General features: G+C 42.7%; 1 protein-coding gene across 1 annotated transcript in view; it reads left to right on the forward strand.

Annotated features, from left to right (window-relative positions):
• LOC124721730 (zinc finger FYVE domain-containing protein 9) overlaps nucleotides 1-25,347 on the forward strand; it is a 377,978-nt gene that overhangs the window by 73,286 nt on the left and 279,345 nt on the right. The window contains exon 3 of the mRNA XM_047246829.1: nucleotides 17,773-19,870. Coding sequence (XP_047102785.1) covers nucleotides 17,773-19,870 — 2,098 coding nt within the window. The remainder of the gene's footprint in view (nucleotides 1-17,772; nucleotides 19,871-25,347) is intronic.

Below are 25,347 nucleotides of genomic sequence, written 5' to 3' on the forward strand. Positions count from 1 at the left end.
CCACTGCATGATAAAACTCTGTGGCACTACCCTGGGAACTGATCGCGTGATCCTCTGAAGATTTTATGAACTCATAGTACTCTTATTCTTGACCAGAGATTGACAGCATATGAATCCACATCACAGTTGTTGATGTGACTATTAGATCCGGTATACTATAGGGACATAAAGGTGGCAGCTGGTTAATCCTACATGAACCTTGTCAACAGCTTCATAGCAAAATCGTACAGCCCACTGCTATGACTCCCACAGCAGCAGCTACTTGTAAACTATGCAATGGTGATCCATCAGATGTCATACGATCTGTGTCGCCTGGTTCTGTCCCAAAAGCATCTTAGGCTCTTCGTAAACTTCCACAGAACTAGCAGAGTAACTGGAGTAAGATTGGAGACCTTGAGAAATTACCTCAAACTTCCCCAGATGGATCGTTTGTATAGACTTCCACCTTTTTTATTTCCTTGGTGAGCAGCATGTTTTGTGGTAAGTCTCTGTATTGTGGACCCTTGAGTAAAACAGCTCCCCAACATTCTGATGACTTTCTTTCAGTCCATCTTAAAGTAAAAGATAGAGTTGACTACACAATCGTATACAGTGGAGTGTACCAATAATACCTACCAAGTGTTTGCAGTCTGTTGACTGCAGAACTACCAGTCAAGCTGTACATTACATAAAAACACATTAAAGCAACAATGTTATCATTTTATACTGTGACATAGAGTTGCCAGAATGTACAGTTACAAAAAATACATTAACCAAACTGCATGGTGCTTGACCATATTTAGCTGGACACCAAGCCACATGAGAATTTCAAGAAATAAACTTGTGGGCGAAAAGCAGAAAGCTGGCTGGAAGAGTCGAAAGACGTTGGAATCCATGACACTGATGTGAAGGCACAAATAAAAGCACTGCATCCTAATTCTAAGGTTGTAGGAAATGGAGAGGCAAACTACAACCACTACCAACAAACTAGGAGTGATCAAGTGAACCACACACACTTGGAAAATTTTTATACTGACCTAGGAAAGAATCTACGCACGCCCTTGGCCAACCTGAGAACTAAGCTAAATCTGAATACCTCCTTACCCTACAAATCACTTGTAGAATGTTTTACCATAAGGAAACGAGGGAGATGGTGTTGTTAGGGATGGCCGGTGTCCTCTTTCTACAACACAAATGCACATGTGAATTAATGATTTTTTATTTACATGAACTGTAGGTTTTACTTAACTCGAATAGAGTCCATGTTCTGTGGTACAAGCTCATCAGTAATAGTCCTCTTGCAGACAATATCAGTAATCTTGCTATTGCAATAATTGGGTTGCTGTGCCTGCGATAACTGTACCACCCTGAGAATGAATGACGTACGCCGACCTGGAGTATCGAGTCGAGTCAGTGTGTGAGGCTCTCCCGTCAGTGGCAGTAGCCTAAATACTTGCTGTTGAGAGGGCATTAGTGGCGTGTTGCTTGTTGGTGTCTCTCTGGCCTCTCTCATGATAAGTGCACTCGATCCGGTGCCTACTATCGATCTTCGCTAAACATCTTTGCCGACCAGTGTGCTGGCTGCAGCTTACGCCAGCACATCACTGGCATCAAAGCTTCTGTCGGATAACTTCTGTCTTTTATGAAAAAGTTGTTTCTGCAGTCAAATTACATTGCCTCTCCAACTCAATATTGGGGACAGAATGGGTGCAGGATACCTTCTCGAGTGCTGCAGGCACAACCCCATTCTGAGTGGAACTCTCTTGGATGCAGTGTGTGTGATAGGACAAGTAAGTTCAAACAGCTTGGAAGAAGGTGTTGAAGGTGAGGGACACAGCTGCCTGTGCAGCTTACATAGCCGTGCAAAATTGACGAGGCTCAGTGTGCTTCCTCTACATCTGGCACTGTGTTGTAATGTAACTAACTACCATGTTTCTTTAGCTGTGAGGAACAGGAGACATACCTATTGGTTGCGGTCGGCATGATATCCCCCCCACCCCCACCCCCCGTGACCAAGCTCTCGTGTGCATGTGCATACATGTGTGGTGTGGCATGCACGGGGCCTTGAGTTATTGCAGCCTTTCTTCTCTCCTGGCTGCTTTCCCTTCCCCATATCCTGTCTCCAGTCCTTCCCATCCCCATATCCAGTATCCAGTCCTTCGCATCGTAGCTCCTCCTTGTCCTGCCAACCCCCCCCCCCCCCTCCTCCCCCTCCCTCTTTTCCCTCGTTGTTCGCTTGAGGGTGACCTTGCTATTCCCTCAGTTCTGCTACTCTATTTTGTTCTCCTGTCTTATCTTTTCACTCTCCTTTTTTTGGCTTTTTGGGCTTGACCTCCCTTTGTACATTGTTTCCATAGGGTGAACAATTTGGGGAAGAATTCCATACCTAGTGTCTCTGGCATGGGTACACCCTCCTCCTTACCCTGTCATACCCTCTTTGTTTTCTGCCATAGAACCCCCTACCCCACCCCCTAGGTGACCAGTACGGTAACCAGTCCATGTGGTGGGGCTGTTGTGCACCCATGTGACTGAGCACCTGATAACATGGGAACCACACTTCTGGTACCTGAGTGTCACGATCTCATGTAAGACAAGGAGTGGTTGCTCACCTTTTCAGGGCATCGGATCTCCCAGCAGTGACTGCCCATGCTGCGGCTCGGTGGTGCCGACGTGGTGAGCCTCTTATCGGAGTGGATGGTACCAGGGCAGACACTCTGCACATGAAGCATGCCAAGCTCCCCACTTCTATCTGCTCTTCTGCGGCCACCTGATCAGAAAGGAACAGTTCTCTATCTGCTCTTACTCCTGCTCCCTCCACCTTACCCTCCCTGGTCAGCCCCTGAGAGGAGAGCCATGCCCATCGGCTTGAGATCAAACCCTTTCCCCATTACTTGGTTTGTTCCAGAACAGACGGGGAGACTTTTGCTGTTACCAAACTGCTCTTTTTCGAACACACAGAATATAAGCTTGGTGTAGTAGACGTGATGTGACGTGATGTAGATGTGATCTGGTTTCCTATTGATTGAAACCTCTTCTGCCAGTCAGAGAGCTTTTTGCTTGTGATTGCTTAGGAGACATCCCAGTGATCATCACTACTCACCAGCCTTAAATATGACCCAGGACATTATCTTCCATAGGGATCTCGTCCTTCAATTTGATGAACTAAGGACTAATCTGGCACTGCATGGTGTTTTATTTCGTTTGGCTAGTCCAGAGAGTTGCTAAGGACAATCACATTGATACAGGCACTTAAATTCTGTCTTTTGAGTGGGATATGCTCCCAGAAAAAGTCGAGGTTAAGGTTTACCATTTCAGCATGAAGCCCTATAACCCACATCCCATGTGCCATTTCCAGTGTCTCTGTTTTGTCCACGTCTTCACGAAGCGCTGTAAAAGGTATTTGTGATGACTGTGGCCATCCTCTCCTTGTGGGGAGTCCTTGCACCACACTGACCAAGTGAGTGAACCGTTCCAGCTGACATTCTCCTCACTCACTGCCACTGGTTTGCCCTATCTATAAAAAGGAAAGGAAGATTCAGGAATTCAAAACTCTTGACCATATATACTACTCTGAGGCCTGACAGAAATTCAACTGTCTCCACCCAGTGTCTCTAACATCTACCTTCACTTCTGTTGCAGCCTTTCCTCCTCCTCCACCTCCCCCGTCCCCCCCTGGGTTCGTCCCCCTTCCTCCTCCTCCACCTCCTCCCTTCCCCCCACCCCCAAGGTCGTCCCCCTTCCTCCTTACCTCCGCCTTGTCCCCCTCCCCTTTCCTCCTCCTGGGTGGTTCCTGTTCCTTTCTATCACAGAACCACTCCTTCTGTGTTACCTGCTGGGAATGGGGTCCCTCGAGGAGTACCCTCACCAGCATCTCCAGGACAAGAAGCCTATTACTAAGAGTCAGACATGGGAACCACAGTCTGTGGGCCTCAAGGCCACTCGTTCTCTCTCTGATCTGGATATTGCTGTGACTTGCTCTCTTCCCAACCCCTTCTCTCACCCTCCAGACCTTCTGCCGAAAATGGGTTGGCCCTTTACAAGCCTTTGGTGATGTCTGTGCATTTGTCTGCACAGACATCATTAGTTCTTGGATTCCTCTTGAATCTGTGCTGGGAGCGGTGGCCTTTCAGATGCATTTAGACTCTGCAGTAACAATATGTAATCTTTATCTCAAGCCCAGACTGGCCTTGTACCCATCCTGTTCTTCTTGCCCTCCTTTAACAGCTCCCTTCATCCTTCCTCCTCCTTGGTGATCTCAATGCTCCTAACCCTCTATTGTGGGGTGGTACTGCGACCACTGACCAGGACAGAACTATTGAAGACCTGCTGGCAGGACTTGATCTTCACCTACTCAACATTGGAGCTCCAACACAAGTTAGTGTGGCAAACAGCACTTTCTCAGCCGTTGATCTCTCCATTTATAACCCTGGATTCCTCCCCTCCATTCAGTGGATTTGTGTGATAGATCATTTTCTGATTGGCTCATCTTTTATACAGCCTCACTGACCTGGATGCCCTTCCAGGTGGGCCTTTACTAATTCGGATTGAGATGCCTTTTCCTTTGCTGCCACTGCAACTGCTCCACCACACAATAGCACTGATGGGTCTGTACAAAGTTTGACTGACACCATCCTTTTGGCAGCTGCTTCAGAAATTCCGTCTTCCTTGGGATTCCCTGAAATTGCTGTAGCTGTTAAACACTGCCACTGTGCCTTCCTATGGTACAAATGGCATCCATCTATTGAGCTCCTCCTGGCCTTCAAACTGCTTCATGCTTGGGTCTGTTATCCAATTAAGCACCAGAAACAGATTTGTTAGGAATAATATGTTACTGCCATAGGGCTGCATACTCCCTCTTCACAGGTATGGGCAAAAATCAGGCGTATTTTTGGCTGCTGTCCTCCTACAAGTGCTCCAGGAATTTCCCTGAATGGTGTTGTTCTCACCAGCCCAGACTTAATCACTGAGCATTTTGCTTGGAATTTTGCCCAGGCCTGAGCATTGATCCACTACCCGCCTGCATTCCATCTTTCCTAACACCATCTGGCTCCCTTTTTCTTTCATTTCACATCACCTGGAACCTTATAACACCATGTTTAGCGAGTGGGAACTAGCTAGCACCCTTACTCTCTGCCCCAACACGGCTCCTGGACTGGACCAAGTGCACAACCAAATGATCCAACACTTATCGGTGGCCAGCCAATGTCATATACTTGGACTTTTCAACTGTCTCTGGAGTGAGGGGAATTCCCTTCCCAGTAGTGAGAAAGTATCGTTCTTCCAGTTTTGAAAATGGGTAAATTGCCTCTTCAGATGGACAACTCTTGTCTAATCAGTTTAAGCAGTGCCCTCTGCAAGTTCCTTGGATGAATGGTGAGTCAAAGACTGTATTGGATCCTTAAATCCAGGGACTTTTTAGCTTCAACACAGAGTGCTTTTTGCTGAGGCTGCTCTACTGCAGGTAATTTAACGGTTTTTGCCTGACGTCAACACCTTGTTGCAGTCTTTTTTGATCTGCCACATGGCATCACCAAATCCTTGCCACATTACGTGAGTGGGCCTCAATGGCCTGCTTTCAATTTTAATCCAGAACTTTCACATTGCACTTTCCACGTACAGGTTGGCACCTCCCATAGCACCTTCCATTCACAGGATGACTGCGTACCAACGGGGCTCTGAGTGGCTGTCAATGGTCTGGTGCCAGCTGTGGGACCTGCAGTGTCACCGTCTTTGTATGCTGATGACCTTTGCATTTATTTTTATTCACCCTCAATGGGCATTGCTGAACACAGATTGTAGGGAGCAAATATGCAGAACACAATCTTGGGCTCTCACCCATGGCTTCCTATTTTCAGCTGCCAAGACCTACGTTATCCTTTGCTGTATAAGGTATCCCCATGTGGATCTGTACCTTGATGGCCAGCACCTCAATGTGTTGGAATCTCATCATTTTTCAGGACTGGTCTTTGATGCCTGGTTGGCATGGTTTCCATCTTTGGCAACTAAAGCAGACACGTTGGTCATACCCCAACAATCTTCAATACCTCAGCAATACCAAGTGAGGTACTGACCACTCTGCTCTGCTGCAGCTCTACAAAGCATTGATCCAGTCCTGTTCAGATTATATGGGTCTCACATACGACTCAGTGACACCTTTTACATTATGGATGCTGGACCAAATACACCATTGTGGGGTACGGCTGGCAACTGGCAAGTTTTATACTAGCTCCATGATCAGCCACGTAGCAGAGGCATGGGTCCCACAGTAGCGTATTCTGTGTGAACAGTAGTTGATCACTTGTGCATTAAGCATCCGTTTCTCCCTGGAGCACTCGAACTACCGTCTCCTGTCTCCATATACAGAGATCGACCTTCTGCAACGGCAGCCTGGGTCTGGGGTTACGATTGCCACCTGTATCTGGTCCCTTTTTTTCAGAACTCCAGCTTTCCCCCCTACCTCTTTTTTATACTTCCATGGTGCACCCCCAATCCACAGCTCTGTCTTGACCTTTCACAAGGTCCAAAAGACTCGGCTCAATCTGAGACCCTCCGTTGCCAGTTATTCTCCATTCTCAGTGTGTTTCGTGATTCGGAAATAGTCTATACTGATGGCTCGATGGTTGCCAGACACACTGGCTTTGCTTATATCCATGTGTGATGTAATGAACTCTGTTCATTGCTGGATGGTTGCAGTGTTTTCACTGCAGAGTTGGTAGCCATCTCTCATGCTCTTGAGCATATCCGTTCCTGCACCGGTGAGTCCTTCCTCATATGTAGCTACTCCTTAAGTATGTACAAGATCGTGACCAGTGTTACTCTCACCATCCCTTGGTCCTGACTATCCAGGATTCCCTTTTTACCCTCAATGTGGACACTCGGTGGTCTTTGTCTGGATCCTGGGGAATGAACTTGTTGATAGGCTGGCTAAATTGGCTACCAGCAACTGCCTCTTGAGGTCAGTATTCTGGCATCAGACCATTGATAGGTATTATGTCTTCAAGTTGTAATGATTTGGAATATGGAATGACATACTCTGACTTCACCCATCAAACTACGGGCAATAAAGGAGACCACAAATTTGTGAAGATCGTCTATGAGTGCCTCTCGTAAGGACTCCATTGTCCTTTGTCATCTCTGCCTTGGCCATACTTGGCTGACTCGTGGTCATTTTTCTTTGTCATGAGGATGCACCCCAATGTCATTGCAGTGCCTGTTTGACAGTGGACCACATTCTCCTGGACTGTCCTAACCTCACCGCCCTATGGCGACTCTTAATCTTCCTGGCTCACTACGCCTGGTGTTAAAGCGCTGTTGTCATGAGTTTCTACAGGAAGTGGTTGATGGACGGTAAAATCAGAAGTAGGTGACATCATCTTAAACATTTTGTGCTTTATCTTATGATGTGGAGGTCGGTGGCTTGCCCACTCTGTAAAGCAGGATATGTAGCAGTTTGTGCCAGATCTGATGACATAGTACAGTGCTGGTGCAGTCACAAGTATTCCAGAGTACACCGTTCAGTGCATGTTATTAACATGGTGTTCCAAATGAGACCTTATCTCTTAAGACTGCAGGGGGCACAGGATAATAAAGACTGGACCATGGAAACATGTTGCCTGGTCAAATGAAACTCATGTGATGGTAACTGAAACAGCATGACAGTTGTGGACTACATGAGCATTATTGCAGACCACCTGCACCCCTTCATGTCTGATGTCTTCTCAATCAGTGATGGTATCTCCCAGCAGGATAACTGTCCATGTCACAAGGCCAGAATCTTGCTGTAGTGGTTTTTGGAGAATAACAGTGAACCCACATAGTCATGAAGGAGCTCAGAGTAAGAGAGAACGCAACTGGATGTCCCTCGAGTTCATCTTTACAGGGTGAAGCACACTCCGTAGCCAGTCACGACTTGCTTCTGAAGAGTAGTTAAGGTGTAAACAAGTTTTTACCAATAGTTTCAGCTTGAACAGTAACACATGTTGTTGGTACTCTGCCATAAATCCATAAAATCGTAATATCAGTAAAATTGTGGAGAGTTTGGAGATATGGAGGCCAATGCTCCAGGGAAAGGTACTGAAACACTGCATCAACGTGGTGAAGTCGAGCGAATAGCAGTCATTCCCCATCATTCACTGTCCACACTTTCATGCAGGTGAGCACATGCTGACTGCAACTCAATAGGCCACCAAGTTCACCATATCTGAACCTGAACCTGTTTGAACTCATCTGGAACATTATTAGGCACCAGATTCACACCCACAAACCACCAACATATCATTTACAGGAATTGTGCAACCTGTGCATAATTACCTCGTGTTGTGTACGTCAGGAAATGTGCCAAGGACTCGTCGAAACAAAGCCATGCGGAATCGCTGCTGTATAGAATTTCAGATGTGTATCAACTCATAATTAAACAAATGATCAGAATGAAAGTACAATGAAATCCAGACCATTAGCTGCTTACAGGCATTGATAAATATCAACAGGGACAGTTGAAAATATGTGCCTCGACCGGGACTCAAACCTGGGATCGCTTGCTTACATGGCAGATGCTCTGTTTGACTGAGCCATCGAGGACACAGAGGATAGTATGACTGCAGGGACTTATCTCTGGCATGCTCCCCTTGAGACCCACACTTCAGCTTACTGGCCAATGATTTTCTTCAGTGCAGATGCACTCACATTGTTCAAACTCTTAAGGGAATTGGTAGATGGATTGCCACGAGTAATGAGTGTAGTGGACAGGACGACTACAAGTGTAGTGTGTGGACAGTAAGTTGGAAGTGTGGGTCTCACGGGGAGCATGACAGAGATAAGTCCCTGCAGTCACACTACCCTCTGTGTCCTCGTGGCTCAGACGGATAGAGCATCTGCCATGTAAGCAGGAGATCCCAGGTTCGAGTCCTGGTTGGGGCACACATTTTCAGCTGTCACCGTTGATATTTATCGGTGCCTGTAAACAGCAAATGGTCTGGATTTCATTGTAATTTCATTCTACGAGAGCTGCAAGATCACTATCTTCATATACATAATGATCATAATGTTTAGACTTGTCACTGTATCAAATAACACTAATGTTGCTGCTGCTAATAGCAGTAATAATTACAATAATAACAATAATATAAATTCGCTTACTGTGTATACTTCAGGGTGTGCATTGAACATTAGTGTTTATTTTTTGAAAATGTTTGTGTGGTGATAGCTGTTTTGCTTTTAGAGTGATTATTATGGCTGGCATAAACAGGAAACAAGAAATTGTACATGAACAATTTAAAACAATAGTATTTCTTGTTCATTAGTTTTTTTATGAGAAAGTTTCTGCTACACAAAGTCTGACCATGTGGAGCATGACCTAGCATTTTCAGGTGTATGGAGAGAACCCATAGAGCATTTGGTCTGGGAAACAGACTGAGAGCATAATGGTGATACAACAAAATAACTGTCTCTGTATGCATAGAATGCATTACATACCAGGTTATTTACTTACACACTGCTGAATGTTTGAAAAGGACCATTGGTGAACTTTACCCCTTTCCAGTAATGTTTCAACTTACGCAAAATTAAACCCCCTGTCACAGAATCAAATGTTTTTGTTAAATAAAAAAAGAGTGCTTACGGTCATCAGTTTATCATTTAACCCTGAAAGACCCCCAGGGGGCTCACCACTCATTGGCAGGTTTGTTCTTGGCTACCACGGGGCCCCAGCCTTTGCAGCATCCTTTCCCATCCTCTTGCTGCTCTTTCCCATCCCTCGGGGAACATGTCTAGGCTGTTTTTGGAAATGTATTCTGCATTTTCGGTAGTCAGTATCAGAATACTCTCCATTGTGTTTCATTCCTCTTTTCTTTCTTTGTTGTTTCTCCTGTCCTTTCTCCGATTCAGCTTTGAGGTTTCTCATTTTCTTCGCCCTCCCTGTGCACTCATGAAGGCCAGCCCCATGTGTCTGACACATAGCGGGTGACTGGGTAATGTGTAATTCCTAGCACCAGGTCGACATGTAGTGTTCACAGTACCTGCTGGTACAGGCCAGGCCCAGGGAGGGATGAGTGCCTGAGCTGCTGCCTTCCCAAATTGCCAATTGGTCCCTCCGTCAGGTGTTTGGGAGGTGTGACCTGAGGTATGAACAGTCACCTAAGGCGGGTGTGCCCCCTTCTGAAGGGGGCTCCCTAGTTGGAAGGAGAGCACCATTGGAGATGATGGTAATCTTGGGGAATTTTCTCACAATGAGCCAATCATCATCTTCACAGTCCACAGCTACAAAATGTAAACGGAATGCGGCTAACGATTCAAAGACCCTCCCAGCTGCACCGTGGTTCCTTGTAGTTTCACATACTGAAGACGGTCAGCCCTTCGCTCCATTTATTAATCAGAAAGGTGCTGATGCAGTTGCTGGCCTCGTGAAATCGTGCTCTTGTTTACGCAATGGTACTTTGCTTTTGGAGACTACTTCTTATTCTCAAGCACAACTACTGCTTGCAGCTTCACATCTCCATGGCTATCCTTTTTGTGTTGAGGCCCATTGAACGCTGAATTCTTCCTGTGCTGTTAATTACTCTAGGCTGCTTGATGGTCTGACCAATGGGGAAATCCAAATGTACCTCTCTGATCAGGATGTCAGTCCATCGGGTGATGAGAAAAGGAGATGCCTCTTTAGTGCCCACACGCGCTCTCTTTCTCACCTTTGATAGAGTGGTTATTTCGTCAAAGATCAAAGGAGATTATGAAGTTATCACAGTGAGACTATGTATTCTGGACCCAGTGTGCTGCTACCAGTGCCGTCATTACAACCACACTCGAGAGCCCTGCCTCCACACAGCCAAATGTAACCTGTGATAGGGACACAAACGAGGGCAATTGTCCGCCTCCTCCATGCTGCAACTGCAATGGCGACCGTGCCATCTCCTCCCCCCAATTGTCACGTGTATCTCGAGCAGGCGGTCCAGGGGATCTCGGTGAAGGACAAAGTGCCTTACCTGGACGCTAACAAGTTGTTGGCTAGTCGGAAACCCTGCATTCTACCATCTGACACGTACAGTGCTGTTCTTGCAACATCTCGCTCCACGAAGGAGATGCCCACGCAGACCTGCAATCTCAAATTTAGCATCGCGGTCATTAAATTGCCCAGTGCCATGGTAGCATCCCCATCTCCCCCTCCAGCTGTGCAACATGCCACCAAACTTCTGTCTCACAGGCAGGGAAAAAGACACCAGCTACAAAACTGGCAGGCCTGAAAAGACCAAAGGAATACTCCCGTGAAGACTTCCTATGTTCCTCCAGCCAACCCGAAAGGCTCCAAAAAGTCAAATGGTCTTCTTGTTCGCCGACTAAAAGATCCTCTATGATGGTGTCACCATGCAATACCCTTGCCCGGTGGACTTCTGTATTGCCGGTGCACATCACCAACTGTTTTTCTGTTGTGGACTCAGCTGGCCGACAGAAGGAGAATGCCGATGCTTCTGTAGACGTCATGGAGCAGGTGCTGTCCCCTGTAGCAGTGAGTCTTCAGAGGCTGGCGCTTGGCAGCCACCGAGGTAACACCCCTTCATTTTTTCTTCATCATAACTCTCCTCTAATTGAAAGTTCATGGCCTTCAACCCGACAAAGAAGACTTACAGCTGCTCTTAGAATTGCTGCATCCACTTGGTCTCTGCCTTCAGGAAACAAAATTGCCTCTCAAGACCGCTTTGAGGTCACGCATTTCTTCCTGATCCGTTTTGACCTTCGCCCTGAGGCTGGCAGTCCATCTCATGGGGGAGTCATGCTGCTCATATGGAATGACGTTCATAGTCAACCCGTCTTCCTTACTAACCACATTCAAGCTGTTGCAATTCTCCTTTCCCTTCCTCATTTGACCTTTTCTCTTTGTACTGTTTACATCCCTCCATCATTTGATATGACCAGGGCAGACTTCCTCCAGCTTATTGGGCAGCTACCTCACCCCTTTCTGCCATCCGGTGACTTTAATGTGCACCATCCCCTTCGGGGCTCTCCCAGAACCTGTCCGAGAAGTGCCCTCTTGGCTGACCTTCCCAATCAACTTAACCTCTTCTGCCTTAACACAGACTCCACGCACACCTATTCCCACTAGGACCTATCCTTTGCACTGCCCAGCTTGCCCATCATCTCCAGTGGTCCGTTCTCTCTGACATATACTTGAGTGACCATTCCTTGTGTGCTGTCTGTAAGCTGACTCCTATCCCACCTACATGCAACTTACTAAGTCTGACTGGAGGCTTTACTCCTCCCTTGCGATTTTTGATGTACAGTATTTCCCCAGTTGTGATGATCAGGTAGAATATCTTACAAACGTTATCCTTACTACTGAAGAACATACCATTCCTTGCACTTCCTCTTTACCATGCTGTGTCCCAGTCCCTTGATGGACTGAGGCATTCTGCGACACAATTCATGTGCGGATACGTGCTCTCCGTGGTTTTAAGAGTCATCCTACAATGGCAAATTGCATTCATTATATACAGTAGCATGCAAATTGTCGTCATGTTCTTCAGCATAGCAAAACAGCTAGCTGGATTTCGCTCACTAGTTTAACAGTTCCACAACCTCCGATGGCTTGATGGGACCAAGATCCATTCCACAATTTCTGGCTTGACAGTAGCAGACAATGTCATCATGGACCCTATTGCCATCTCCAGGTGACATCGTTCTCTTCTCTGAATCAAGAGGCTACAATGCTGCCTTTACTATGAGAGAGCTAGATCATGCTCTCACTTCATCCTGATCCTAAACCCCCAGGACCAGTTGATGTTCGCATCCAGATATTGCAGCACCTTTCTCTTGCGGGCAAGCACTTTCTGCCTAATATATACAACTGCATCTGGGCAGAGGGCATGTTTCCTAGATGCTGGCGTGAAGTCACTGTCATACCCATACCTAAGCCCGGTAAGGACAAACACCTTCCTTCTAGTTACTGCCCCATTTCTCTCACAAGCTGTGCTTGCAGGGTGATGTAATGTGTAATTCATGGCTTGCTGGTATGGTGGCTCGAGTCTTGCAATTTTCTAACCACTGCACAGTGTGAATTTCGAGTGTATGCTGTTGACCGTCTCGTCACTTTGTCCACCCATGTCATGAATGGTTTTCTGTGGAAATCGCAGACTGCGGCTGTGTTTTTCCATTTGGAGAAAGCCTACAACACCTGCTGGAGGACTGGTATCCTCCATACATGTGGGGGCTTACATGGCCGCCTGCCCCATTTCCTTGAGGAATTTTTAACAGACGGAGTTTTCAAGGTCTGTGTGGGCTCTGCCTTGTCAGACACCTTTATCCAGGAAAATGGTGTGCCTCAAGGTTCCGCTCTGAGCGTCGTCCTCTTTGCTATTGCCATTGACCCTATAATGCCTGCCAGGCATCTCCAGCTCCCTTTTTGTTCACGATTTTGCCATCTATTGCAGTGCTCCATGGACCTGTCTCATTTAGTGGTGTCTTCAGTGATGTCTCGATCGTATTTACTCATGGAGCATTGCCAATGGCTTTCCTTTTTCCACTTACAAACATGTCTGTATGAATTTCTGACGGTGCAGTTGGTTTCTTCCACCGTATTTACATCTTTTCCTGTTACCCTTCCATTCATAACTATGAAATTCCTGGGGCTAATGCTCTATAGGAAACTTTCTTGGTCCTCCCACATGTCTTGCCTGGCAGCCCGCTGTATGCGGTCCCTTAGTGTCCTGTGCATCCTCAGTGGTACTTCCTGGGGAGCAGATTGAACCACCCTCCTGTAGAATATGGCTGTTTCGTTTATGCAGCTGCACTTCCGTTGCTCTTATGGCATATCAAAACTGTCCACCACCAACGCATCCGATTGGCTACTGGCATCTTTTACACTAGCCCGGTTGAGAGTCTGTATGCAGGAACTGCCGCTGTCCTACTGCCGTGACGTTCTTCTCAGCAGATACGCATGCTGTTTGTCTGTCATGTGTGGCCATCCAACGTATGCCGCCTCCTTCGGTGACTCGCCAGTATGGGGTGTGTCCCTCATCTCTGTTACCTGCTGGAAATCACTTTTGGCTCTTGCTCCGGCAGCTTAACTTCAAACTACCTGCGACTTTCCTGGTGGGTGTAAACCCTACACCACCTTGGCCTCATGCAGCAGCCCATGTACACCTTGGCCTTTATTCGCTTCGTAAGGACGCTACTCCAGCCTCACTTTATCACCTTCAGTTTCAGGACCTTCACATGGAACTTCGCAATGGTACCTTGTGTACACTGATCGGACTGACCATGGTGTCAGGTGTGCCTTTGTCATTGGCCCGATGTTTTTCGACATCGGCTTCCGCAACACTGCTCAGTATTTACAGCAGAGCTCTTCGTCTTGTATCAGGCCACACAGTACATCCAGCGACACAGGCTATTCAATTGAGTCATCTGCTCAGACTCTTAGTGCCCTTTAAGTCCTTTGTGTGCTGTATACCGTCCATCCCTTAGTGCAGCAGGTCCAGGAAAGCTGTCACTTTCTCACTCTTGAGCCAAGGCTGCAGTCCTCGTAACTCAGCCTGCTATTTCTTACATTCCCTCCGATGACCTCTATGTTGCTGTCTTGTCAGTAGGTGGTGTCACTTTGACATCAGCACTGGTCCTCCCTTCATGGAAGCAAGCTGCAGGTTATTAAGCCTCTCCCGGTGACTTGGACGACCTCCTCTCGGCTCTCTCGCCGTGAGGAGATAATTTTGACTAGGTTGCACCATTTGTTAAGCAGTGCCCCCCCCCCCCCCCCCCCACCACTTTCTGCACATTGTGATCAACTTTTGATGGTCCGCCATTTCCTGGTGGAATGCTCTCTTTTTAACTGCTTATGTACTCATTTGTGTTGGCCATCTGAGTTATTGGCTGTTTTAGAAAATAATGTATGGGCTGTCAACCGCATTTTACTTTTTATCTGTCGTAGCAATATGACGAAGGCCATTAAATTTTTACTTTTGGACCTCCGTTTCTCTATGGTGTATTTTATAGACCTTTCTCCACATCCCTGTCATTTTTAACTCCTCTTGTCTTCATGTTCTACAGTTTTGATATGGGTGCATTTGACATTAGTTGTTTTTGCACCCTAAGACAAAACAATTTGACCCTGAAAGAACTTTACACCAAAAACTATAAATTGTGTTTGCCAGATGCTGTTTTTCCGAAGCTAAACTGATAGTATGACAATAATGATATGTAGGGATGTGTCGCTGATAGTTTATGCGTAGCTTTCTTAGGAATCCTGGGCAACATTGATGGTAAAGAAGATGAGCTGTAATTGTCTACATTATTTTCTCTTTCTTATGGAATGGTTTTGTTTATGAGTAGTTTAACTGGTGCGCAAACTTATCACATCTGAAAAACATTTACCGCCAGGAATGTCAACACCACTTGGGAAATAGTTACAGATCTGTATACTGATTGACAACTTGCCATTAGGTGGCTTTGGTATGCATTCAGATTTTTAATGTATAGAACACTTCTGAGAGCAGTACATTAAGTATAATGTTGTTTGAAATTTTATAGCACTTGAAAATCATTTAGCATTAAATTACGTAGCCAAATATAACATTGCTACTTATGTTGTGGATGTTTAATTCTGTTCTGAGTGCTCCCTATTCTCTTGGTGTGAGGATTAGAAATTTGTTGGACTCATTGAAGGCAGTTTGATTTTCACAATATTTTTTCATGTATACATACATTTCTATCCCTTTATAAACTAAGTTTTGCACCACTCTCATGATTGTTTTTCTTGTGTGTGTGTGTGTGTGTGTGTGTGTGTGTGTGTGTGTGTGTGTGTGTGTGTGGAGGCGCACACCCATGCATGTTTGTTCGTTTGAATATATATCAATATATATCAGAAACCACTTTCTCAGCACTTTTTTTGACACAGGAAATTTTGATGTACAGGAAGCACATATAATGGAGGTAGAAATAAATGTGCATTCTCTGTTCAGTTCAGTAGTGTGCACTATGACTTCAGTTGTGAACAGGACACTGTGGTTTTTGACGTAGCTCAGACTGTTAACATGTGCTGAAGGGTCATTTTGAGCTAAGACTGTGCATCATCACTGTACAAGAAATTAGTATGAGACACAGAACATTGAAGATCTGCATCATAGTGGCCACCTATGGCCAGCAAGATCAGCTCATGACCTACGACCTACAAATTTTGGATCACAGATACTCAACGGAGAATACAACAGAAAACCAAGTGCACTGCCTTTTTGGAGGCTATTGGGACAGTTTTATTGATCCAGACAGTTTGCAACCATCTCCATGTGACCAGTTTGGCCTCTAAGAATCCATAACAACGAGAAGGTGGGCAAGTGACAAACACCTGGAATGAGACTGTTTTATTCACCAAATAAGTTTGGCACCGAATATAATGGTAGGAAGAAGCAAACACTCAACCACCGAAAGCAGTTGACGCAGTGATGCGGTGTGCTTGCACATGTCAACTGTCTCATCACAGGGAAATATTAGACTATAAGAAAAATAATGTGGGCAACACAGTGAGTAACAATTAATGTACATTTATTAAAACCATATCTGTTCACTCATCTTCAGTACGATGATGATGTGAAGGCCTGGCACTGAGGTTAAAGTTCAGAACACTGGTCTAAACCTAACTCAGTGAGTGAAGAATAATTAATAATTGATCTCAACAGGAAGGTGGGTCAATCGTGTTTACAGATGTCGGACGCCATTCATCAGTCTCGAGGGTAATTTGAGGGCTGTACCGGATGGGGGCAGATTCCTCCAACCCATCAACATTAGTTGATGTGCTGCATGAGCACATTATTCACACCTCTTGAACACATGTATCCAGGAGGCAGAATTATTTGAATGGGATTGCCTCCAGTATCAACTACATGAATCCTATTGAACATGCTTGTGGCCAGTTTTCGAACTTGCAGTCCATTGTTGTAGAAATCCTACTGTCACACTTGACCACCTCAGGAGAGGTGCTGTTGAAGAGTGGGGCAAGCTTGAGCTACAGTATCTTCACCTTCTTGTGGACAGCATTCCAAGGAGAAGCCAACCATGTTGCAATGCACTGGGTGGAGCAGCACAGTATTGAATGTTACCTCGCTACAGTGTTTGACTTTATAGACATGCCTTTTCAATTGCCTATATGTTGGTTATTATTTTGCATTTGTTTCACTGTAAAGCTATTTTTATAGTATCATAATTATTCTTTCAGTCACTGCTTTCCTTTACTGTAACACATTCACAGATGTGTCAGGTGATGCACAACTCTCTTTGAGCATTTTATGTTGTCATTTACTTTATTTAATTACACAAAATTTGTGTTTTCCCCATTTAGACTGCGTTTGATTTGGCACTAATGTTTCTTCATGTTGTCTTTTGAAGTCTCTTTTGTCCTCCATTTCTAATTTTACATGTACTTTGTGGCTATAGTTTGTTATGTGCTGTATTATTGTGTAGTGGCTGGAGGTGTAAGTGAACTGAACAACCAGTGTATAATGTTGTTATAAATTTTTGTGAGCTGTTTGCCATTTTTGGTTGTAACTAATATGAATAAAATGTTTGCTACATATATCTAAATAAAATGAATCTGTAATATGCATAATATGTGTATTCATCATAATGAAATTTAAGCTCTGTTCATGTGCTTACAGAAAGTAATGATGAGTTAGAAGGGTCTATTTTCTTTCAAGAACACAGTGTTATAGGTGTAACATGTGTAGGGATAAAACAAATTGCATTCTTGAAGAAGGTGGGCCTTTATATTTTATTATAATGTATTTGTCACTTAAACTATTTAATTTGAAATTATTTTCATTTCAGGAGAAGAGTATTCTACAACATGAAGATACTCCACCTCACACAGAAGGATTTGAATCTATCAGCTGTGCAAAAACTGTTACACCACCTATAAATTCAGTTCAGATATCAGTGTTGAGGAATAATGTGCTGTCTCCATTAATTGAAACCAACTCCTGGGAGATTAAAGGGAGAAAAGACAGTAGTACAAACAGTAAGGACTATGTGGAAAAGGTTACCTCCAGTAATAAATTTAATGTTAGTGGTGTGTTTTCTAGCCTGAATGAATATCTGAATGCTGGAAATTTAAATGTCAATGTAACAAGTGTGGAAGGTATAAAGGAGGGTATTCCTTATGAGGACAATAAACACATTCGAGAGAAAGAGTCAAGAACCGAAATTAATGAGAATAAATCAGAGACAAGTTATTCAAAAAGTAATCAGCAAAATTTGTCTTCAGAATTGTTGAAACATGATCATTTGTACAGGTTTGGTGAAGATCACAATCATTCTTCAGTTCATACAGCCACTGAAAAAGTAGAGATTATTGAGGATAATACTGATGTGGAAAAATCATCATCAGTGGGCAGGGCTTCTGAATATGGCACATTATCTGAAGTTGTGGGAATGTCAGAGTCTGGTCCATTGCCAGAGCTTTTTAATGTGTCTAATGTTAACACAGGTACTGAGCTACAGGATGATGTAACATTCCCTGGAGGGGCAGAACTTTTACCTGCAAACGATGAAATAAAATACAAAACCAAAGAAGAAGACCACGCACTAAACGCTGATGGTCCTGAAGTTTTTGGCAGTGCTGAGGACTTTACTTCTACTGTTCCTGAAAATGAGCATAATGTTAGTGAGGTTAAATTTAATGACAAGACACTAACATATGAACATGTTTCAGATAACAGTCATCATAAAGCCTCAGAAGAAGTTATTAGTTTCAGTGCCATAGAAGAGTTGAGTGATAATGAACTTGACTTGTATCTACAAGAGCTGGAACAAATATATGATACTGATATAGCTGGACACGAATCAGATGAAAGTAGCGAGCAGAGTGGAGAACGCCATAACAAAAAAATGCCACCAGAGACTGAAACCCAGAATGAAAGCCTACCACAGCAGCATAAGGGCAGCATTATGCCAGACACTACTGCTTCCAATATGAAACCAGATAATAATGGTGATAAATATGTTGAAATCATCAGCAGTTCTGTAAGTGCCGATCTGTGTGAAATGTCTTCCACTAATGTTGATTGTGAAGTTACAGTTTGTGAAAAGGCAGCTAATAGTTTTGTGAGAGAGGAAGGACAAAACATTGAACAAGATCCACAAAATGTGGATCATTTGAGTGTTGTCTCTGGTGAAGAGAGTGTGTCTGTGAATTCTGCTACTGACTCATCTCAGCATTTCTCTACTGTCAATGAATATAGAACAGCCGCTAGTATTTTACCTGTCGAGAATAATTCCGGAGATCAGGCAACACCAAGCCTATTGTTGTCTGTCGATACACACACTAGTGGCATAGAAAATACAGAATCGTCTCATAGTGAGTACCCAGACTGTGCGCCTGAGTGTAATGATTCTGTGGGACATGTAAATATTTTAAGTGCAAGCCAAGGAACAGCTAGTGTCAGTAATGTTGTTTCAATAGAATGCCAACAAATAAAAAGAAATTCATTAGAATCTCAACTCGGCTGTGAAACTGGTGTGAGAAATAACTCTTCTGGCACAGTTGAAAGTCTGTCAGCCCTTTTCACTCAAATGAAACTAGAAGATGCCTCTGCTGGTGTATATGGAACAACTGAAGCTATAATGGAAACAGAAATAGACCATAAACAGGCTAGGGACACCCTTGATGTGCACAATGACAAATTAGGTACTAATTGTACACTACAGGCTGTAGAAGAGGACAGTGATGTTAATAATTCAGCAAGTTCGTCTTCTGAATCAAGTACACCTGAGTGTGCTGTTGTTGAATACAAAGCAACAACAACATCCTCCGTCACTGAAAGTGGAGAGAAGCCTTCTAGACCCAAATATTTACATTTACCATCGAAAATAGTAGTTGAAGATGAGGAAGAAAATGTGCAAGGACTTCAAAGAACACCCTCAGTAGGTATGTGCATAGTCTATCTATATTTCTGCAGACTAAAAATAGAATAAGTTTTTATTTTATGTAACTTTAATTAAATTAATAAGGGAGAAGGTATGAAGCTATAATAACGTATTTACCCGAGTATAAGATGACCCTGAATATAAGACGACTCCCACTTTTCTGAACAGGTTCCTTGAAAAAAAATTATTTTTAACATGTTCTACTAATCAGAACTAGAACTGTTTTATTGATGTAAAGGATATGCCAAAAAAAGGTAACATTATACCTATTCTAAACATACGCCATTTATTGATTGTCTACATTTTGATAATACTAGGAAAAATAAAATAAACAAAAAGAAATGGTTTACATTAATTTTCGGGCCGTTTTCGTGTTTTCTTTTTTCCATTTTTGCTTACCAAACTATTTGTAACTATCATCGTCGCCGTTGTCGTCATAGCATAGCTGTGAAATTTATATCTTCCATATCGCAATTATTTTTCTGTTTTCTGCCGAATGTGTTGCTAAATCTGTGGTGGTGGTTGGGGTGGGACCTGACAACGTAACTGTTTCTTTCTGAATAATGTCCGATTCCGCTTCTGTATTAACGTGAGGATGTAACAATGTCTCATACTTCCAAACACATCACCTGGCCGCCTCTCTGTCATATGCTGTGCGTAAACAGCTGCCACATACCATTTCATTCCCATCATACGTCACACTAAGCATCGACAACATTGCAGCAAGAAATACGAATGTGCGTCACTGACCACTATCTAAACTTCTACCGTTTCCTGCAGAAATTTATACTATCATTCAGTATTTGTCCAGTTTTAAACTCAATTCGATTTAGACTACAAATTAATTCAGGCAGACTGCAGTTTAAACGTGGTAGACGTTCATAAAAAGCCAAAGTACATTATGTAGATTTCCATGGTTGGCAACACGACATAATTTGTTGCTCGCCCACCGCTCCTCTCCCAGCAATCACGACAGAGCTCTCAGCCAAACGGGTGTCACGGTTCCCCCTTGGTGCACTTCCGTAGCGTTGAGCTTGAGCAACTGAAAAACAGACTGCAATATCTTCTATTTAGTGTGCAGGTAATATGTAACAGCACCATCGAATATATAAATAAAACATCCCAATTACGATTCAGTCCCATTCTCGAACTCACTCTCGTCCTGCTATCTGGTGACGTCTTTTAATACTCTCGCTACGACAGGTCTTGTCGCTGTAATTATTTCCCGCGATAACAATTACAGTCATTTTAATGTTACTTATTTCCTTCGTTGCAAGTTTCACTCTGGATTAATGTTCCTTCTTGTGTCAACTGAATGTCGCTGTTGATGTTCCAAAGCGGATTAGAAGCAGGTAACTTTTTTACCCGGTGCTCTGATACGTGAAAACCGACCGAATTTCTCAATTGCAGTCCACGTAGGAAGTCACTACAGTTTCTCAGAGCCAAATAAGATACTGGACTGGGTTCTCAATCAGCTAATGTTTTTCGAAGGACATTTGCGTTAGTTAATGTTACTTTTACTTAAAAAGCGGCTTTAATGTTTGTATACAGTATCCACACATATGAAAATGTTTATTGCAAACCTGTTAAAATACAACAAAAGTTTGTAAGATGGATTTAATGCTGTTTTCTCCTGTGTTTCAAAAAATTGTCAAACTTTAATCAGCCTGTTTTAGTGGCTAGTTTATAGTCGTTTCTCTCCTGCAGTAACGCCGCGCGAGCCAGTGTCACGTGATAGTTCGGGCAACGTCTGTACTGTATCAAGTAGAGCTCCTATGTTGTATATACTATATAATTGGATGAATCGTCCGCCATGTTTTCCCCAATTCTGAGAATTCCGCAATGTTTTACATTGTGGATGATAAGCTTGTTCACGCAACTTTTTACAATATTTCTTATATATTTTCTACTTCATGTATAAAGTGTGTCGAACATTAGTTAACGTGTGTAGATATATCTAGCATGTCCTTTTCGTTTAGCAGAAAAAGTGAAATGTAATATCACACGGCTTTGGAAATGTAGGCTCATATCACTATTAAGCCCCTAGAATTGCACAATGCATGAACTCAACCTTAAAAGTATGTTCATATAGGCCTGTTACCCAAAAGTAACATTTTATATTATAGTTTTGTTCATTAGATTAAATTAGTTCCTGCCCTGCAGGTAGGTATGAGTAACCACCCACCAGACACCAAATGTAATTTTTTTTGTATCTGGAATTCATGCTGTTATTAAATGTCTTTATTATTAACACAAAAATAAGACAGAAAATTTGTTGCTAGGTAAGTTGTGATCAAAACTTTATTCTTGGAAGATTGTGGTACTTGGGCAGCTTCCCCCACAATGACTAATCCGCTATAAAAATATCTTAATTGTCATTCGTCCTACCGTTGTTAAGTGTTATTCAGTTTTTATGTATGTTTATGATAACGATGTATAAATGCAACACAGTAAATATTCCACTTCAATTTGCCAATTGCGAGCTTTCTCTTCGTTTGGGGTCATGTGGACATCTAAACGTGCGAAAACCATTTTTGCAATGTTTAGTGCAATTCACAGCTGAGCAACCACCCATATTTACGACTAATTCTTCGATACATTTGATTAAAAATCTCCATTCACGTCTTGACTGATATGCAAATAATCATGATTATTCTATACTTTGGGGAAAACATGGCGGGTCGTACAGCTCAGGTTATAGAAGTCTTAGTATCAAGCGTTCCGTAGCATCGGGAAATCTGGAAAGCAAGCATCGTTTGCTGAGCCCTGTCCTTCCAAATTTTTTAGAATAAATCTGCGCGTGACCTCAATAGCGAACCCAATCAGATGCGTTGGATCTGTCTTGACTTGCAAGAAAATAATCAAGTTTGCCAGATAACAACAGATGGCACTACTGCACTTTTCTCCCGTCTAACTTCGTTTCATACCTATGTTGTAACGTTTAGTCTGACAGTTGGTGTTTTGGCAGCATTGTTACTACATTTGTGAGTCAGTTCTCTCCTAAAAGTGTGAGAGACACAAGCTGTACGGTGGTGTAGATGTAAGGGAAACGGCAAAGGTTTTTCATGTAGTTGTAATAGTGATACAGGCAGTAAGTTTTGGTATTCTTTACAATTATTAGGCGCGTCTAATCTTGAGTTCGACTGGAATTTCAGAAATCAGCCAAACTAACAAACATTTTCGATGGTATGATGACAGTATTAGAACAGCTTTACTCGATGTCATGGAAAGAATGTGACAAAGAATGAATATCAATTTACAGATGATGATTCAGACACACACACAAATTTCCATATAGCTAGCGATCACGATAGCAGTTTGGAGCAGTCTGATGACAAGGAAGTAATGGATGTTGACAGAAATGAGTCAGAAAACGTAGCTGAAGCTAATTCTTAGGTACGAAAGAATGATACATAACGGGAAAAAAAATCTCCTCCTCAGAATATGCGAGCTAGAAGTTGCAATATTGTGAAGAAATTGCGTATTGGCGCCATTACAAAACAAGCAACAAGCAATTCTGGGGCAACTCGTTAAACTGAGCAAAGTTTTTAGCATGTAAAAGTGTGCAATAAGAAACATAATTGTGATATAAATTCAAGAACATCGTGTAGAAACCTGTTCAAGGAATTTTTTATTCTAACCACTGTTTCTCATTATATTTATTCCTTAATGAAATTTGTGGCAAGTAATATATCTCCATTTGCAACCAATAGCTCAATACATAGTATCAATACTAGGAATAAGAGCAATCTACATAAAGATGTAAAATCACTTACCTTGGCCAAAGAGGGGTCCAATATTCAGGAACACACACTTTCAATAAATTGCCAGCAACCATTAAAAACTTGGTTTCAGATAAAGCACGGTTTAAGCAGAGTTTGAAAGACTTTTCATAGCAACTCCTTGTGTACCCTATAGGTGAATATGTTAATGGAGACTGTGTTAGGACAGCTTAAGTAAAAATGACTTTTAGATTTCAGTTTTTACAGCACTTTGTCACAACAGTCAAGATTAGGTATTTTGTGTACGATAAATTTGTTAACAGTGCATAACAGTGTTTCATTCTGACAGAATATTAATTCTGTAAATATTAGCTCTCCCAGCTTACTGTATTGTATTCACCTAGTTTGACAATCTCCTGACAAATGATCCAGGTAGTAAGTATCATTTTCAAATGTTTTATGGTAGACTTTGTCATGTTACACACCCACGAGAATCATCTAATTTTTGGGGTCTACTGAACCAAAACTGAATCTAATGTAATCAGGATTAGAATGTTTCTGCTCGTGGTTAGAATGTTCCTGCTCTCACGTTGCTCCTTTGCTTCAGGTTCCTGATGAGAATTATTCGACTTGATGATGTTACATCTAGGCCATAGAGATAAGATGTTGTTAGATTAGCACCCATGAGAGATATATTTCAAACTTTTGTAGAGCACTGTCAGAAGCATTATTGCCTAGAACTCATTTCATTTAAAATCACCCAAAATAAAGAAATCTCATTGCCATCATGTCACATATCTTTGTGAAAATTTGGTGTAAGAAAGTACATAAATAGAAAGTGTTAAAATAATTTTTTTCAGATTTTTTTTTTTTGATCAAAACTATATAGTCAGGGGGCCATTTTGAAATGTCTGGCATTTCCTCCATCTGCCGTCAGTACGAAAGGTAGGTTGAAAGTTTTTAAACTATTATAACTCCCTTATTATAAATCAATTTTATTCAATTTGGTGTCATTAGAAAGATAAAAGGACCAACTATATCACTATAACAATGCTGCAATTGTGCATATAAATATGTGCAAATCCGTAATTAAAGTCATTTTTCAAAAAAAAAAAAAAAAAAAAAAAAAAAATCACTAACTTAATGAATTTTTTCGTCAAAATCACAAGTTTCACCATTTTAAATTTTGTCTCAAAGAATTCCTATTGTCATACATTTCAACATAAAAAATATCAGAAGGGTGTTTGTTCTGTTTAATCATTTAAAACAGAAAGAACGTTAATAATAATATACACATTTCATTTTGTGACTCTTACCTAGTGGTCATAAATGATGATCAGTTCTCGTAAACACTTCATAAAATTCTAAAAAGCATTCATTCTTTCAAACAAGTTTTTAGTGGACAATGTTATGTCTGATTCAAAAGTATATAAACGACCAGTACTTGTGCTTGCACTAGGAGCAGGCAAAGTCATTAAAATGTTTTCATAAGGTATCCAGCAAACATCAGTGTGAAGTGGCCATGAATAACGTGAGGAAGGGCCACTTGGACTCATGAACTTGACTTTTGCATCTCTGTGTTCTTCACTTATCTCTAGAATTTTTCCAAGCCACCACTGGTTATCGTAGATAGCTGCGACAAATGTTTCTTCTTTAATTGTGTTAGAGGCAGTGTTTTGAATTCCAAGAGGAACTTGAATGAATTTAGTAGATGATGAAACACGCTTTATCAGCAACTTGTTTTCATTCAGTGGTT

The sequence above is a fragment of the Schistocerca piceifrons genome, chromosome X (genome assembly GCF_021461385.2).
Source record: "Schistocerca piceifrons isolate TAMUIC-IGC-003096 chromosome X, iqSchPice1.1, whole genome shotgun sequence".
NCBI lineage: Eukaryota > Metazoa > Arthropoda > Insecta > Orthoptera > Acrididae > Schistocerca > Schistocerca piceifrons.